Source organism: Vipera ursinii (assembly GCF_947247035.1).
Source record: "Vipera ursinii genome assembly, chromosome: 1".
Taxonomy (NCBI): Eukaryota; Metazoa; Chordata; class Lepidosauria; order Squamata; family Viperidae; genus Vipera; species Vipera ursinii.
In genome coordinates this window covers 88229591-88246253 of record NC_139512.1, presented here as the reverse complement: position 1 = coordinate 88246253, position 16663 = coordinate 88229591, and the positions used below count along the sequence as shown (strand labels likewise).

At 35.9% G+C, this 16663-nt stretch overlaps 1 protein-coding gene across 1 annotated transcript in view; it reads right to left on the bottom strand.

The window, feature by feature from the left end:
* The window catches only part of NELL1 (neural EGFL like 1), a gene marked incomplete at both ends in the record, with an annotated part of 577617 nt that overhangs the window by 83880 nt on the left and 477074 nt on the right, over window positions 1-16663 (bottom strand). Inside the window, one exon of the mRNA XM_083355288.1 lies at window positions 11136-11231. Within this exon, the coding sequence (XP_083211414.1) occupies window positions 11136-11231 (96 nt within the window). The remainder of the gene's footprint in view (window positions 1-11135; window positions 11232-16663) is intronic.

The window sequence follows — 16663 nt, the reverse complement described above, 5'->3', positions numbered from 1 at the left end:
TGCACCAAAATAGTAAAGGAACCTCAGCCCTGGAATGAATGTTTAATCAGAGCAAATGTACAGTACTGTGCACAACTTAACAAAATTCTAATAAAATTTGTAGTGTTATAATTTATTCTACCTCTTTTTTGCCATGATAATCACACGCATTAGAAATCCAAATGTAGAAAACATGGTCAAAATATTTTCACTGGATCCAGAAGAGAGACAAGATAGAAAACATGTTTGAGTCATGTGGTGTTCAAGAATAAGGCTCTAAAAATGTATTAGCACTGTTTATGTTGATTGACACCATAATTCTACTTTTCCCCCCCACTGGTTCAGTGCCTCATTTTATGTGGATTCATTTTATGTTAGGTTTTCCGGGAATGCAATCCTAGCATAAAATAAGAGAAGCCTCATAAATGCTTATTTAATTAATATGAATTAACCTAGACATTTATTGGCTATATAATTCCAGTGCAACAGAAAAAAATATTTTTAATTAAGAAATAACAAACAGGTAGAGACTGTTAGAATCAATGCAAATGTTACATATATTCCAATCACAGATGATTTCTAAAAGAATATACATGAGTTTATCCCATAGAAATACAAAATATTTATCCCACATTCCAACATTTTTACTCCATATGACTTTTCCAATTATTTCAATTCACCAGACTGAATAACTGAACACTCTTTATTAAGATGACATGAGTGTTGCATTCTTTAATCCTTGCAGTTGTAGTGAAAACAGAAATGTTCAAATTTCTGTGGAGATTCTGTCATCCACATCATAGCTGGCCAACTCATACGCCAAAAACAAACCCCCAAGTGGCCTCAAGAGCTCTTAGGAAGTGCTAACAACCAGATGACTGCAAAGAAATACAATTATTCCACCCTCCCCACTATTGGGTCAGAAACCCCCCCCCCCATCATCAAGTCTCAACTGTCAGTACCTAGCTGTTCATTTTCCCATCCCCCCCCCAATCACAACTTCTTGGATGAGAAGAAATGAAACATTTTGTTGTGCTTCCTCAAGAAAAAAATCCAGTTCAGTTGCCTCTTGAAAAAGCACCTTTGAGAATATACCAAGAACATTTCTTTCTATTCTTCGTTCTATTTTGTCTCTATAAATATAAAGAAGAAAGAATGCAGAACCCAATGCCATTTAGCAGACAATTCTGCTAAAACCCAGTACTATCAAATGAGTTCAGTGGGATTTGTTCCTTTGTAAATATGCCTATGAACTATTCAATTCCCTAAAGATAATAAAGTTGCCATCAAACTGAGTTCAAGTCTTGATAAGTGCAGCCAGGCAGTTTTCTTGGCAGTAGTCTTGAAGAAGAGGTTTGCAATTGCCTTCTTCTAATGGTGTTTTTTTTTTTAAAACTTCCCCGTTAAAGCAGGAGGAAAAGTGCCCAAACCATTAATAGTTAATTTGTAGCACAGCACTCTTATCTCTCAATTGATGATAAAAAATATCAACAGAAAAATAACTATATATTTATCAAGAAGTTTTTAATATGAAAAATAATAAGCAATAAATTCAGTCAGTTGTGTTGTTCTAATTGCGCAAAATGTTATTTCTGATTTTTTTTCAAGTATCTCTCTAATGCAGTAGAGACCTGCAGAGGAACAATTTTCCTCATCCAAAGTCTGACTATTCCCTCATTTTTAAGTGAACAACTACTTGAAGTAAGAGGGGATTTAAATAGGCCATTTCCAGTGGCAAATTTAGTAACTAAATGTGATGCTTCGTGGTCTTGAATCTACCCATGGAAATCATTCACAATAACTTTTGGTATTTCTTTTTATCATATTGTATTTATTAAAAAAAAAACTTGGAGATTCAAGGAGGAACAGAAGAGGTACATTCAAAATTAAATCTCTGAGTTATGCTTCTCTGCCAATCTATCCTAAAAAAAATTTTTTAATCCCATTTATATCCCGCCCTTCTCCGAAGACTCATGGCGTCTTACAATTTAAGCACAAAACAATGTGCTTAGCAATAGCCTTCATTCTATGTATATGCCTGCTTATTAGGGCTTTTGCCCCCCCCCCCAAGCGGCATTATTACAAAGTCAGCTTAATTGCCCCCAACAATCTGGGTCCTCATTTTACCTACCTCGGAAGGATGGAAGGCTGAGTCAACCTTGAGCCTGGTGGGATGCGAACATGCACTAATTGCAGGCAGCTGGTGTTACTTTAAGGAGGCATTAGCCCACTGCTCCACCAAGGCTATGTGATATGAATTAATTAAAAAAGGCAGTACCGGGTTATCTGTTTATGAGGACCAAAAAGATCTTTTACTTTGAAGAAAAGAGAAGGTGTCATTTAGACTATCAGGTCAACAATCTGCTTAGTGTAGGTATCCAAATTAAAATATCCCCAAAGGCTGTCTGATTCCAAGTGGATCCAGCCTCCACTTGAACATATCCAGGAAAAAGGAGTTCACCCTGTAGCCTGATACTTGGTTCCACTATTGTATTATTTTTTTCAATCAATCAGGATTTGCCTTCATGTAAGTACATTGATTGGTGCCCTGTAATCTGAAATGATGGAGAAGAGCGGGACAGACTTTCAGGTATTTCAGGGGTGTCAAACTCAATTTCATTGAGGGCCACATCAGTATTGTGGTTGCCCTCGGGGGGCCGGGTGGGTATGGCCAGGGTGGGTGTGGCCTACTGGGTGGGCGTGGCTGGAGTATGTATGGCCTACTGGGTGGGCATGGTCAGCTCTACATCATTCCACCATCAAGGGTGCCTATGGGGGCCTGGGAAGGAGTGGGACAGTTCTGGGGGTCTCTGGCAGAAGGAGGGTCTCTGGGCCAGGGCCAAGGCAGTGGGGGCCATTCTCTCACTGTTTCCAGGATGGCTTCGGGGGCCACATGAAACCACTTTGTGGGCTGGATCTGGCCCCCGGGCCTTGTGTTTGACATGTCTGAGGTATTTGAACAATATTATCATATCATCCTCAGCCTTCTTAGGGCAACCACCCCTAGTTCCTTTGGAAGTTCACATGAATACCACAACCTACCAACTTAGCTGTCTGATTCCAAGTGGATCACAGAGTAAAATTTAAAGGGCAATTCTTTACAAGCACAATTTGGTATGCTAAGGTCAGAAAGCATTGGAAACAGTCATCTAACACACACACACACACACATACACACACACAAAATCTTACACAGATGATAAAAATTCTCACAATAATCTGTAATATATTCTTAATTTATTTGACACTAAGGACCAGTTTGTATTTATGGCTTACTTTTGCATTTTGAGTTCTTTTTAGCCTTGTGCTAAATATAATATAAAATCAAATTATATAAAGAAATTTTGGTTGGCTTTTTATTTACAATATGGCATTATGGTCACCAAGGACAGAAAAAAAGGACAGAGATCTTGTTCTTTTTGATGTGCAATTGGCAGTTAATTCTGCCTGGCAAGCTGTATCCTAGTACCTGACTCATATTTAAATTTTGTATTACGTACATCCATTCATATAGCCACAATATTAAGGATTACTATCTTATTGTATATATAAGCAACTTCATCCTATCATTTTGTGTGTATAAAATGCAGTTTACTCAGTCTGTTATTTTATCTATTTTTTACATTAGAATAGCTGGATAAAATCCCCTGGAGAAAAAAAAAACATCCCGCCATAAAAATCAAAAGCATCCTACATTCAGTTATTGTTCCATTCCTTTTTTAATATCCCTGACTTCACAATTCTACTTCTGAAGCCTTCTTCCTGCCATTGTCTGCTGAACACTTAAGAAAAGTCTTTATCACTTGTGGAAGACAGAAAATGGAACACTCTCTCAGGAAAAATCCATCTGGTTCCTTCCCAGACAGGTAAAACACTGTATTGTAGTAGACATTTTCACCCTGAAGTGATTCTAATTTGCTACTTTCTGATTGTCAGTAAATTCATGTTATATTAATCCAATTATTTTAGTTTTTATTATTGCTTTTTAATGCTGCAACCCATCTGAATAATAAAAGCAAAAATATATAATCTTGATTATATTGCTACATGTATTACCAATAAATGTAACATGAAAATAGTAATAGCAGAAAATAAATTACACATGTTGTTTTGGAAAAAAAATAGGGCGGGTGAGACAATGTTTCATATAGAGTTTAGCAGAATAACTCTCCTATCAAATTACTGTAAGTAGATATGAACCCTTTTTTCCCCCACCAATGGCTAAAATGCAGATATCCCCCAGGGTAAAATTGTTTCAATCATTCTGTGTGCCAGCAGCAATATACAACACTTTAAGTCAAGAAGTGAACGAACAGTGAAACTGTGAGGAAAGTCAGACAAAGTAATTACCAAAGCTGGAATTGGATCTAAGTTCCATTGAAACACAAGTGTTTAGGGCCTTCATTTTATGTCTCATTCAAAAGACAGATGAGTATCATTCCTAAAGACCAGACTGATGAAGATAAAAGACAAGCAATCCAGAAACACCAAATAAAAAAAAGGAAATTTCACTCTCTCACATGAAAGCCCTTCCATCTATGCTATATTCTGCAATACACAATTTATTTAATAGATAATTTACACTGAAAGGAATAATTGCTGCACTTAAGTAATAGTAAACGTTAAGGCTACATTGAATTTCCTGGAATAAGACCACTGAGCTCTATCGGATTAAATACTAAATGGATACAGGAGAGCTGTAGAATTAATGAGCTGGTCAGGCAAGGAATCAATGTAAATAATTCTCCTTATTGCATAACAATAATATCAAATTAATAGTTGATTTCTCTTTCTTCATGGAGTGTTATTTGTTGCATTTGCCTTTGTGGGACTTTAGGATGCTTTAATTTTGTTGAAACGTCAGAGACACAAGTAAGGATTTATATTTATCAGTCCCACTGATCTTTTATCGTGATGGTCAACCCACACCTGCCTCCATTGTATCTTATAGAACAGTTCTGGGGCATATAATTAATTTTCCAGCCTCAGATCTAAAATTTTTTAATCTCTAACTCAGAGTTTAAAGGAATGAAATGGTTTAGATTTGATTTGCATCCTAAATTATTCCTCCTACACAAATATCCTGATTAGATGTCCACAATGCATTTTCTTTTCAAATATTTCATAATTAGCACTTGAACTACTTATCCTTTAATACAGTATATGTGACTCTTAAAGTCAGTGAATTGTTTATTAGTGAACAATAGTAGCTTATTTATTCAGTAAACTATGCAATGTGGCAGAAAGACATAATAGGTAAGAAAATCATAAAGTAAAATATTAAAATATTTCTGCTTAAAATCCAATATGGCTTCTTTGATTTAAAACCTTTTTGTTTTGCAAAACTCTCAAACCTTGGAATAATAATAATAATAATAATAATAAAATAATAATAAAATAATAATAATAATAATAATAATAATAATAATAATAATAATAATGGAGTAGCAGAGCATCATTTTTTCAGAGTTTGCTGCTTCAAAAAATTGGAGGGAATTTTTTATTGTTTATATATTTATTTGTATATTAATTAATAAAGAGTACTACTTTCAATCTATCGATGACTCATATTGCAGTGGCCTAAGATGAAATATAATAAGGAATACTGTTGATTTATTCTAGTCCAAGTCAAATGTCTCCAGGGAAAGATCTTCAAAGTGAGAGGAATATGGATCAGAATGTCACCTGAGTGTGGGAAGGGCCGTGTGTGAAATAAACAGAGAAGTGGCAAGTAAGAGGGAAAGGCCAACATAACTTTTTGCTGGACTAAAGCCATAACTACACCATATCAAAATGTCAATCTTGCCAAGTGCGTTTAGACCAAACGTGCAAAAAAAAATTAATAGCATACTTTGCCTTCAGTGATGTTGTCGCATAGCAAAAGCTAGTTATCTATTAGATGCCTTGACATTTTCAGTTTTGTCACTTAATCTTTAATTGGCTAGAAATAGATTGAGCTACTGAAGCCACAATAAAGCCTGAAGAATATATAGGATGCAAAAAGGGATGATGGGGAATGTATTTGCTGTTGAAAAATGGATGGCAACAACAAATGTAAGGCCTTAAAATGTCCATGAGTTTGGAATTGGATGGTTCTGTTTTTCTGTGCTCATTATCAAGGAGCAAGACTACAATAGACTACAAAAGCATAACTTGTTATGCCTATATAAAATACCTAATGTGTCATAAGAAAGTAAATATTCGTTTATTTTATGCCACAAAATTGTCTCACAATCCCCTTACCTTCAGTAAGCTTTCCTCCTCACTGTACCAAAACAAAAGCCTATGTTAAACTTTAGTGTTCTATTAATTTCATTAAATTACAAAGGCCACCTTCTCTGGGAAATTTTTCTCCTAAAAGCATGGCACAATTGACTTTTAAGTCCAATAACATTTCACTTTGTATCCCACTCATAACAACAACATAAAACATGACTGTTCAGCAGACCACTAAATTCCCATTGAGCCTAATTTTATCACTTCTGTGTCTTTCATAAATCTCAAATTTGTCATCCTACAAAATAAATCCAGTAGCCATTGGGTGATCATTTTTAACTGTTAGAAGTTTACCGTACACTTTTTCTGAAGAGTAAGACAACTTCAGGTGATTAGTAGCAAAGCCAATAGATAGTCTACTGTTTACAATAGTGATGAGTATCTGTAGCTCGAGTGTAGGATGAGGGTGAAGGTTTGTTCTCCAAGCTTGTGGGTTGGTTTCTGAACATTTTGTTCAGGCTAGGCAGTGGAGTTGTAGATGTTACCTAGCCTGGTAACTAAACATTCAGAAGCCAACCCACCAGCTTGGAGAACGAACCTTCACCCTCATAGTCTACTGTTGCAAATAATACATAGAGAATAGCCCTGGGCTACTGGAAAGGACATTTTTTAAAAAACACAGTATAGCAAATATGTGTCACTGAAAACAGACTATTTCCCCATATCTGTTCATCCACTTCTAATGCCTTTGTGTAAAATAACAGATGACTGGACCCTTTCTAGCCACAACCTAGATAGTGGAGGAAAAAAATCTCTTTGGATAATTTTATTAAAGCTGGTCATTCAAAAAAAGTCAGTTTTGATAACTTAATATGAAGCTGGCTAATTTTAATCAAAGATGCATTGCTACAACTGGGAGTGGCAATAACAGACTGCATAATGTAAGCCTTATCCTTCAACCAACTGAGTCAAAAGCAGTTGTCTGAATAACAGAAACCAAGAAAGATAGAATTGTAAGTCAAAGTTCCCAACTTGCCCCTTGAAGCATTCCAGAAAAGAGCCACAGAGTAAAAACTGAGGTGTTGATTAATAACTTATAATAGATTGCATTATGATCAAATGGGAAGATAACATAGAAGCATGTGTGCCAGAACTATGTACACAATTGAAATACCTCGATTAGGAAGCTCATTCCTAAATTTACATCATGTAGCATCCATTCAATAATGTAGCTCTTGCCTGAGTGACTTCATATGTCAGGCAAATCAACTGCACTGATATTAATCGAGAAGCATCGTACAAAACTAATGACTAAGTTACAGGTAGTCCTCAACAGACAACAATTCAGCCCAAAATTTATGTTGCTAAGTGAAACATTTGTGAAATGAGCTTTTCCCTATTTTATGACCTTTCTTGCCACAGTTGTTAAGTGAATCACTACAATTGTTAAGTTAGTAAGATGGTTGTTAAGTGAATCTGGCTTTCCCACTGACTTTGCTTGTCAGCAGTTCACAAGAGGGGATCACATGATCCTGGGACACTGCAAACCGTCATAAATGTGCATCAGTTGCAAAGCATCCAAATTTTGATCAAGGGAATGCTGCAATGGTTGTAAGTATAAAAAATGGTCACAAGTCCCTTTTTTCAGTAACTAAACGAACTGTTGTAAGCCGAGGACTACCTGTATTGAAATTTAGTATCCTCAATAAATCTCTTTCTAAAAAAGAACATGAACTGAATTGAAATGACCAAGCAATAACTAGTAATTGTATAGTATTACTAATAATATACTATTAGTAGTAAAAATGATACTAAGACATGGGGAAGGAGAGAAAAGAAGTATCTCTTGTACCACCACTATTTCAGGATTCACTGTGAGTATTTCAATCTTAAGAAAGAACTTTTGCTTCTTCATGGAAATAATGTAATTGTTGCTCTTATTTACAGAGCTGTTTCTGTATGTCTGTGTTTCCTTCATAGAGATTCACTAGGCATCTTCTAGATATATATATCTTCCTTTGGAACTCCCTTCATTTCTCCCTTTCTGAAATATAAAACTAGGAAGGAATTTTACACTCAGGGCACTTCCAAACAATGGTATTAATCTGCTAGTAAAATACCTCAAGTAGTGGTAGTTTACAGGGCACAGTGGCCTTTACATTACACAATGTATGTATCCTCCATTGTTTCTTCTAATTAGAAAAATGTTTTGTTAACCTTTAAAATTCTCTGTATTGCCGTAATTGTTATTTACTTCAAGAAACTCAGAAGCACATTTTTTGCCACCCATCTAATTCACAACCCTCAGTCGAGCCCCTATGCACTATTTAATCATTTCTTAGTTAACCGGGGCAGAAAGAGCAGCTTTAATTAGCTTCCAGTATTCTAGTATTTGTGTGTAAACTATTTAGAACTTATCTTCCTTCTTTTCCCTCCCTATTGATTCAGAAAACTGCTACCATAATCACAATCATTTAGAGAGTTTCCCAGTGCAGCAATTATGTATATAATATTTCTAAAACCACCCAACTTCTCAAAGACTCTGGTTGGTATGCAAACTGGAAACAAAAGAAACAGAAAAACATCAGGCAAGAAAACAGGGATGGGGGAAGAGACATTGTTTAGTTGATGGGATCAGAGCATGCTAACCCTGTCTAATCTTACAGGACAGGTTGAGACAATGGCAGACAGACAATCCCTCATATAGTACATGCAGCATCATGTAGTGTTGTGCAGGGAACAATCAACACCTAAAATTGCACCCAAAAGCCTACTGATAGCTACAGATAACATTTATCATTTAGCTGTATTGGTGCAGTAGTTAGAATGCAGTATTGCAGGCTAATTTTACTGACTGCCTATTACCAACAGTTTGGCAGTTCGAATCTCACCAGCTCAAGGTTGACTCAGCCTTCCATCCTTCTGAGGTTGGTAAAATGAGGATCCAGATTGTTGGGGGCAATAGGCTGACTCTGCAAACTGCTTAGAGAGGGTTGTAAAGCACTGTGAAGTGGTATATAAGTTTAAGTGCTTTTGCTATTGCAGTGTGCTGGGGTCATGTGATTTCAATTTGCAACCTTTTTCCCCAATTTCTGATTTGCCTATTGAGGCAGCTGCATCACTTAAAAACCAAGTGGTTTGCTTACCAATTACAATTATTCACTTAACTCAGGGGTGTCAAACTGCCAGCCTGCGAGCCAGACGCATCATCCAGAAGTCACACCCACCCCATTGCTGGCAATGGCAAAACTGTCCTGATACGTTGTGCGATGTCACGTGACTTGGTGAGTTTGACATGTCTGACTTAACTGCTGTAAAAATTGGGGTAAAATCAGGTTCTACCTGACTTATAAATGCAATGATTTACGACAGAAATTTAAATCCCAATTGTGGTTGTAAGTCAAGGATGATCTACAATGCAATTTGCAAAGCAGAGGTGTTATCTAACTATACTTCATTTTGGATCAAAAACAGTGCTGGACTGCCTCATGCTTTCTCTATTCAAGCATGTTGCTCTTTCACAATGGCAATGGGCTGCTTTGTCCAAAGACTTTAATTTTTAGTTTTTAATAACAGGTTATAGATAGTTAAGTTATGGAGAGGAGTATCTGATTGGTTGATATATTTTTGCTGCAAACTCTAGATTTGCAAAACCATAGACTTGGATGATTGGCATATGTCCCTTCTCCATATACACACCACAGGAAACAGTCCATCTACAACAGGGGTGTCAAACTGCCAGCCCACGGGCTGGATGCGTCACAACAAAACTGCGCCCACCCCATTGCTGGCAATGGGGAAAAAGCTCTGATACGTCATGCGATGTCACGTGATGTTGCGAGTTTGACATGTCTGATCTACAAAGCTAGTAGCTGCTTAAATGAAAAATTTATTCTTCCTTTAATATTCTGAATGAGCTTAAGGTAAGAGCTTGAGATGCTTTAGGAAGTCTTTGTCTGGTATCATTGTTTTTGTTTTGTTTTGTTTCTAATTGCTAAGAAATTATGCCTCAAGTCTTATCCTTATGTGGCTCTGGAACATACAAGTCAATATTTGAATTGTTGTGAATGCATCTAATTTTCTATTTCAATTTGATTTACCTTTATTATTCATGTGTGACCAACAGGTGTTTTAATTAGTATTTATTGGGTATATTAAGAGTTAATAGTATTAAAATACTAAGTAATTAAGAGTGGGTACTGATGTCAAGCAGCTAGCTATAAATTATTAAATGCATTTTGATTAAGAATGTTGTAATTATTGGTAATTATTTATACAACATCTATTGATAGATATTTCAGTTTAAGTTTTTCATATATTTTTCCAATGGCTTTGTTCCCTAACTCTAATTAGAACCTAATTAGAAATACTTAATTTTTACTGAAGGCCCGTTCATTGTTCTATAATTATTGTACAAGTGTCTTTGGTGTCCATTGTCATTCACATGTACACAGAAGTCTTTGAACATTGGGCTTATGGAAAGGCAACATACAAACACAAACCATGATGAAGATGAATTTATGATCAGTTGATTCAAAATACTTTGTGTCACGTTGACTCCATTTTTCTTCAACCCTTTTGATAATGTATGCATCTAGGTGGTTATCAGTGAATTACTTTCAACCAAAAATGAGTAGTAATATGCATCACTCTATTTAATTTTTTCAGCCTTCCCCAATTTTGCACCACTAAATATTTTGATGTTGTAATTCCCAGTCTTCCTACCTCAGTATTCCTCCCACCACTTTTGCAACTTAGGAAATCTAGTCTGCTCCTACAAATTTACATCATAAATGTGAGATTTTACTGCATTATGTTAAATTTGGACAATCAATTTCCTCGAGGCAAGAATAGTCAGAGAAAAACTGAAATAGTACAAATTATATGTAATTGCAATTTTTAAGTCAGAGTAAATTCTTTGCAGAAAATTAGAGCATTACCTTTTTCACAATGACTTCCTGTGAATCCAGAAGGACAGGAACATGTATTGGGGGCAACACATGTCCCACCATATCTGCATCCTTCTTCACAAAATGCTGAAAAAGAAAACATCATTTAACTGTTGCATTGTACAATAAAACAGAGACATATATCTGTAACCCAGAAAGAGGTGAAGTACAATTTATTAAATGACAAACAGAGTTCAAATAACAGCCCTAGGGAGAAAGACAGAAAGCCATACAGAAAATTAACAAAAGTAAAAAGTTAATGATTATTTGGCAAGAATATTAAAGGGATAAAAGAAAACATTTTGGAACTAAGCCTAGTCACAGTCATTACAAAGATAGAATTGCATTTAAATGCTTTTAATAAACTGCTGAAGATATGGAGAAAAATTGGAAGAGGAATAATAGTAGTATTAGTGCTGTAATGATAACATATTCCATTTTTTCTAGGAACTAAGTTGGTCTAATTAAGGATTACCCTTTGTTTTATCTCCCCATTAAGATCTCTGTAATGTAGGGTGGGCTCAGAGAGTTAAATAAAGTATTCTAGATTTTCCCCATGACAAAACTACATTTAACTGGACACAATCATGCTTAGTCCTCTATACAAAGTAGGTTTGCTAAACCTATGTTTAGTAAACTATGCTTCAATGAATGTAGTTAGTTAGAGTCCCTGATCAGAACTGACACCTCATCATTGTAAGGTTGGAGGTAGCAAAGCCAAAAGACAAAGGTTTCTTTTAGTTGCACAGTTAGAATCATTAATACCTGAAGAAGGCTATTTACACACACTTGGGACAGATAAATTTAAGCCCGTTTAAATGTTTCCTGCCTCAATATATCTGCTCTTTTGCCATGATTTAATTGTACACACCTCTAGTAACATTCCAATAATGGAATAATAATAGTTCACATAGTTTACCATAGGGAGACCCACACAGCTCTACTATTGCTATGGTAGCATGAAATCAAAGCAGGAGAAAATAACAATTACCTTGAACATCAAGATCATGTGAAGTATTAGTACTGCTTTATAAAACCCTACTAAGACCACACCTGGAATACTGCAGCCAGTTTTTGTCACCATATCACAAAAAAGATGTTGAGAGTTTGGAAAAAATTCAGGGAAGAACAACTAAGATGATCAAAGGCCTGGAGACTAAAAGATACACAGAATGGCTGCGGGCTAGTCTAAAGAAAAAAAGAAATAGGAGAGACATGATAGCACTGTTCCAGTATCTGAGGGGCTATCACAAGGCAGAGGGGCCAGGTTGTTCATCAGAGCACCAGAGGGAAGGACGAGAAACCTTGGTTGGAAACTGATCAGAGAGAGAAGCAACCTGGTATTAAGGAGAAACTTCCTGACAGTGAGGACAATCAACCAGCTTACCCCCAGAAATTGTGGATGCTCCATCAGTGGAGATTTTTAAGAAGAGACTAGATAATCAGCTGTCTGAGATAATATAGGTTCTCCTGCTTGAGCAGGGGGCAGGACTAGAAGACCTCCAAGGTCCCTTCCAGCTCTATTCTATTCTAATATTTTAATTTATATCAAACATTTTCCTTTCTGGATATCACTGGAAATACTGTGAATAGCCTGTCAAGAGCCACCTACAATGTCACATCCTTATAAGCAATGTAAATCATATTCTGTGTGCTACATTTTATTCGACACCCTGTGGGCTACATAAGAGAAACTATCATGAATATTTAAAAATGGCTTTTGCATCAGAATTGACAATGTAATCACCCACCCATCCTGCAATCACATGAACACTGGCAAATAAAAGCTACAAAGGATATGGAAAGTGAGTCAAGTGCTGTAAAATAGAAAAAGTCCTTCAGCATAACTGCAATGAAATGGGCAAAAATAAGAATTCTTTTGGGTCTTCAATCATAATTTAAAATTGCTTATAGGTGAGCAGAGCAAATAGTACCACAAGGTACCTCCTTTTTTGCTTTAATTAATTAATTAATTAATTATAATAAGCTTTAAAAAAAATAGAAAGAAAAGAAAAGAAAGGTAGAAAGAAAATAAAGGCCAGAAAAAGACATAGAAACTAAAATGAGATTTACACACACAGCTGAATTAAAACTTCTGTAACATTAAACTATTGTTACATATTAAATTATTATAGTTTCTCAAAACAACCCTACATGTTTGTTGAATTAGTAAAGTGGTTCTGACCATTTTGAGGAAAGAATCTTGAATGATCTCGTTTAACTTTATCCAGTTATTTTAGAAGAAACAGTTCCCTTTTGGTGTCACATTTTGAAAACTTGAAAATTTTGTGGTCAGCTTTGATTTTCCATCTTTTTTATTCTATCTTCTATTTATGATTGTAGTGCCATTGTGTTTTCATTTTCATTTTTTGTATTAAGCATGTTTGATACTTTTTTTTCTATGTAAACTGACAAGGGTTTCTTTGATTACAGTGGCATAGAAATATGTTTAAGAGATAAAATAAATAATATTCAGTCTAAAATCATAAATAGTTGCAATCTACCTTCTTCATTGTAAAGTTTATAGCTAGTTGCCTAAGTTTGTAGCAGATTTCTAATATGCTGCATATGACTAACCTAACCCCTTTTTTAATGTACCAAGTTCATAAATTTCAGATTTTAACAAATTAATATTGTCATTTTAATGCAAATCTCTTCCCATCGTATAATATGTTCATTTTTAATATTTTTAACTCAAAAATATTTTTATCCTTTTGAATTAACTAGTCCAGGGGTCAGCAACCCTAAATACTCAAAGAGCCACTTGGACCTGTTTCCCAGAGAAAACAAAACACTGGGAGCCACAAAACTTGCCCGTGCACATGCACGCGGAAGGGGGGGAGATTGATTGAAGAGTTTAATTAGAAATAGAAGCTGTTGTGCATGAGTTCTCTCTCTCTCTCCCTCTCCCTCCCCCTCCCTCTCTCTCTCTCTCTCTCCCCCCACGTCTCTCCCTCTCTCCGGCCAGCTGGCTTCACACTGTTCTCCGTCAAGCTGACACACATACTTATTGAGCTGGCTCTCTCCTGCCCTTGGTCTGCCAGTCCTCTTCCCCCACTCAGTGTGAGAGTGTGAGTGTGTGTGTGTTTGTGTGTGTGTGTGTGTGTGTGTGTGTGTGTGTGTGAGAGAGAGAGAGAGAGAGAGAGAGAGAGAGAGAGAGAGAGAGAGAGAAATAGCTGCTGCTTCCTGTGGAAATGCAGCAAAGGCAGGAACCCCACCCAATAAACTTATCAGCTTGTCGGAGAACAGTGTGAGGCTGAAAACTGGAGAGAGAGAGAGAGAGAGAGAGAGAGAGAAGGGAAGCACATGTGCCTCTCTCTGTCTCTCTCTTTCTGCAAATGGTAAAGGAGGACTGGAGTCACAGGAGAAGGCTGAAAGAGCTGCATGCAGCTCCAGAGCCGCAGGTTGCCGACCCATGAACTAGTCAATCCTTTACTATTACTTGAATATTTTAATTTATTCCATGGCAGTTATCAGATTGATTCATAAATAGTAACTGTTTGGACCAGTTTTTAATCTTTAATCTGTTCTGGAACTTATATGAACTGTTCTGTAACTGTTAATGATTCAGATATTTCTTGATTGACTTCTTGGTTGGCTTGACATGCTCCAACATGACTCATTTTAGGCCTATTTTTGGGAAATGACATACTGTACATAATAGGGAATCAAAATAAGGGAAGATGGTAGAGTCAAACTATTACAAAGTGGAGCTGGAGGGGATTGCTTGGTTAAGAAACTCTTCTTTTTTTTACAAAGTCAATCTTATATCTCTAAAAAGTAATAATAGAAGACATGCTAATTAAATTTGCCTTGATTCAGAATAGTGTCCCAGAAGTTGAAGCCTCAGGTAGACAGAGAAAGTGCAGCTTTACTATCAAAGCAAAAAAATTGCCTGATAAGCAAAAAAGATACATTCAGCTGATGGGAATACATGTTTCACTATAATTGGAATAAGAGAAATAAGTGCTATATGGAACATGAGTTCCCTCGATGGCATAGCTAATTCAGTTCAAATGTCTTCTTTTTCTCAGTAAAATTAAATTATTTAGCACTTGGAAAAAAAATCCAAGTTGAAACAACTAAGTCTTTATTAACCTCAGAGAGATCACTAAGTAGAAATGATATTGAATTAACATTCTAGTGCACTGCAGTATGACAAGAATTAGTATTCTCAGCACAACAGTAAAAGCAACAATGGGAAGAAAAGGCTATGGCAATCTTTTTATCAACTCATAACAAATGTACTGCTGGTACATGCTGCGTTATTTCAAGAAAATGGAGTTGGATGTGGTTGTTGTGAAAAGAAGAAAGATGTTAACTTTGCTCTTGTAGGAGACCCATTGCAACATCCATTCCCTGAGAAAATTGATGTTGCAGTGTTAATATTGTGAATTTCCATCTTACATTCATCACATAACAAAGAGCAAACAAAAATATACAGCATTGAAGTATCATTTGTTAAGGGTATTAATTAAGGACATCAGTTAATAAAAATGGGTGTCTGCTTGACCTGAGCTTCTCAGCTTCTCAGTTGACTGAAACATGGCGAGCCATAATATTATTTAATTAAGCTAAAGGAGAAATTTATAGGGGCCAGACCTACACAAGTCTGCCTTTATGCATATGAACATAACTCTTATTAGAAATAATAAGATGCTATTTGGGACAGTTTAAGTGAAGTTTTTAAGTCCTCGTTTAAAAGCATGATGTGATATAAAGTTGAATTCAAAGTTGCATAACTATTTAAAAAACATTTATGATCCAGCAGAGGTTTCCATGAAGGGGAGGGAATGACATTTTTTCCTGGTTTTCCCAAACATTTGCAGTCCCCCATGTCTTCCAAATATGCTCTGGAAAGTTAGAATGCCCTCTGAAAAAGCACAGAGGATAGTAACCAAAAAAAATGTGACAATTTATTCTCCTGTAGCAAGATTTGCAAACAATGGATGAAAATTAATCAAGGAAAGAAGCAACCTGGAATTAAGGAGAAACTTCCTAACAGTGAGCACAATTAATCAGTGGAACAGCTTGCCTTCAGAAACTGTGGGCACTCCATCACTGGAGGTTTTTAAGAAGATACTGGACAGTCATTTCTCTGAAATGGTACAGGGTCTTCTCCTTGAGCAATGGGTTGGACTAGAAAACCTCCAATGTCCTCCCAGCTCTATTCTAATTGAAATATGAGATTATAAATTCTCTGTAAATAATTTTATCTAAGTACAACAGAATTCTCCTTAATATTAAAATATGTTTGCTTTAAGATGTAATAATGCAATGCTATGGTTTTTATTAAATGTGATACCACTATTTTGGGACTATAAAGTATGTCATCAACATAATGACATCTTTGTATTTTTTGCCTTTTAGTTTGAGGAAATCTGAATTAATCCATCCCAATGAAAAGCAGGTCTGACAGCAACAATGTTTTGATACATGATGTTTCCAATTTCGTTGCAGTGTGTCATACAAGCTTACTACTCTCTCCCTACTGAAAGTATTGTCTTCTGATAGTAAGT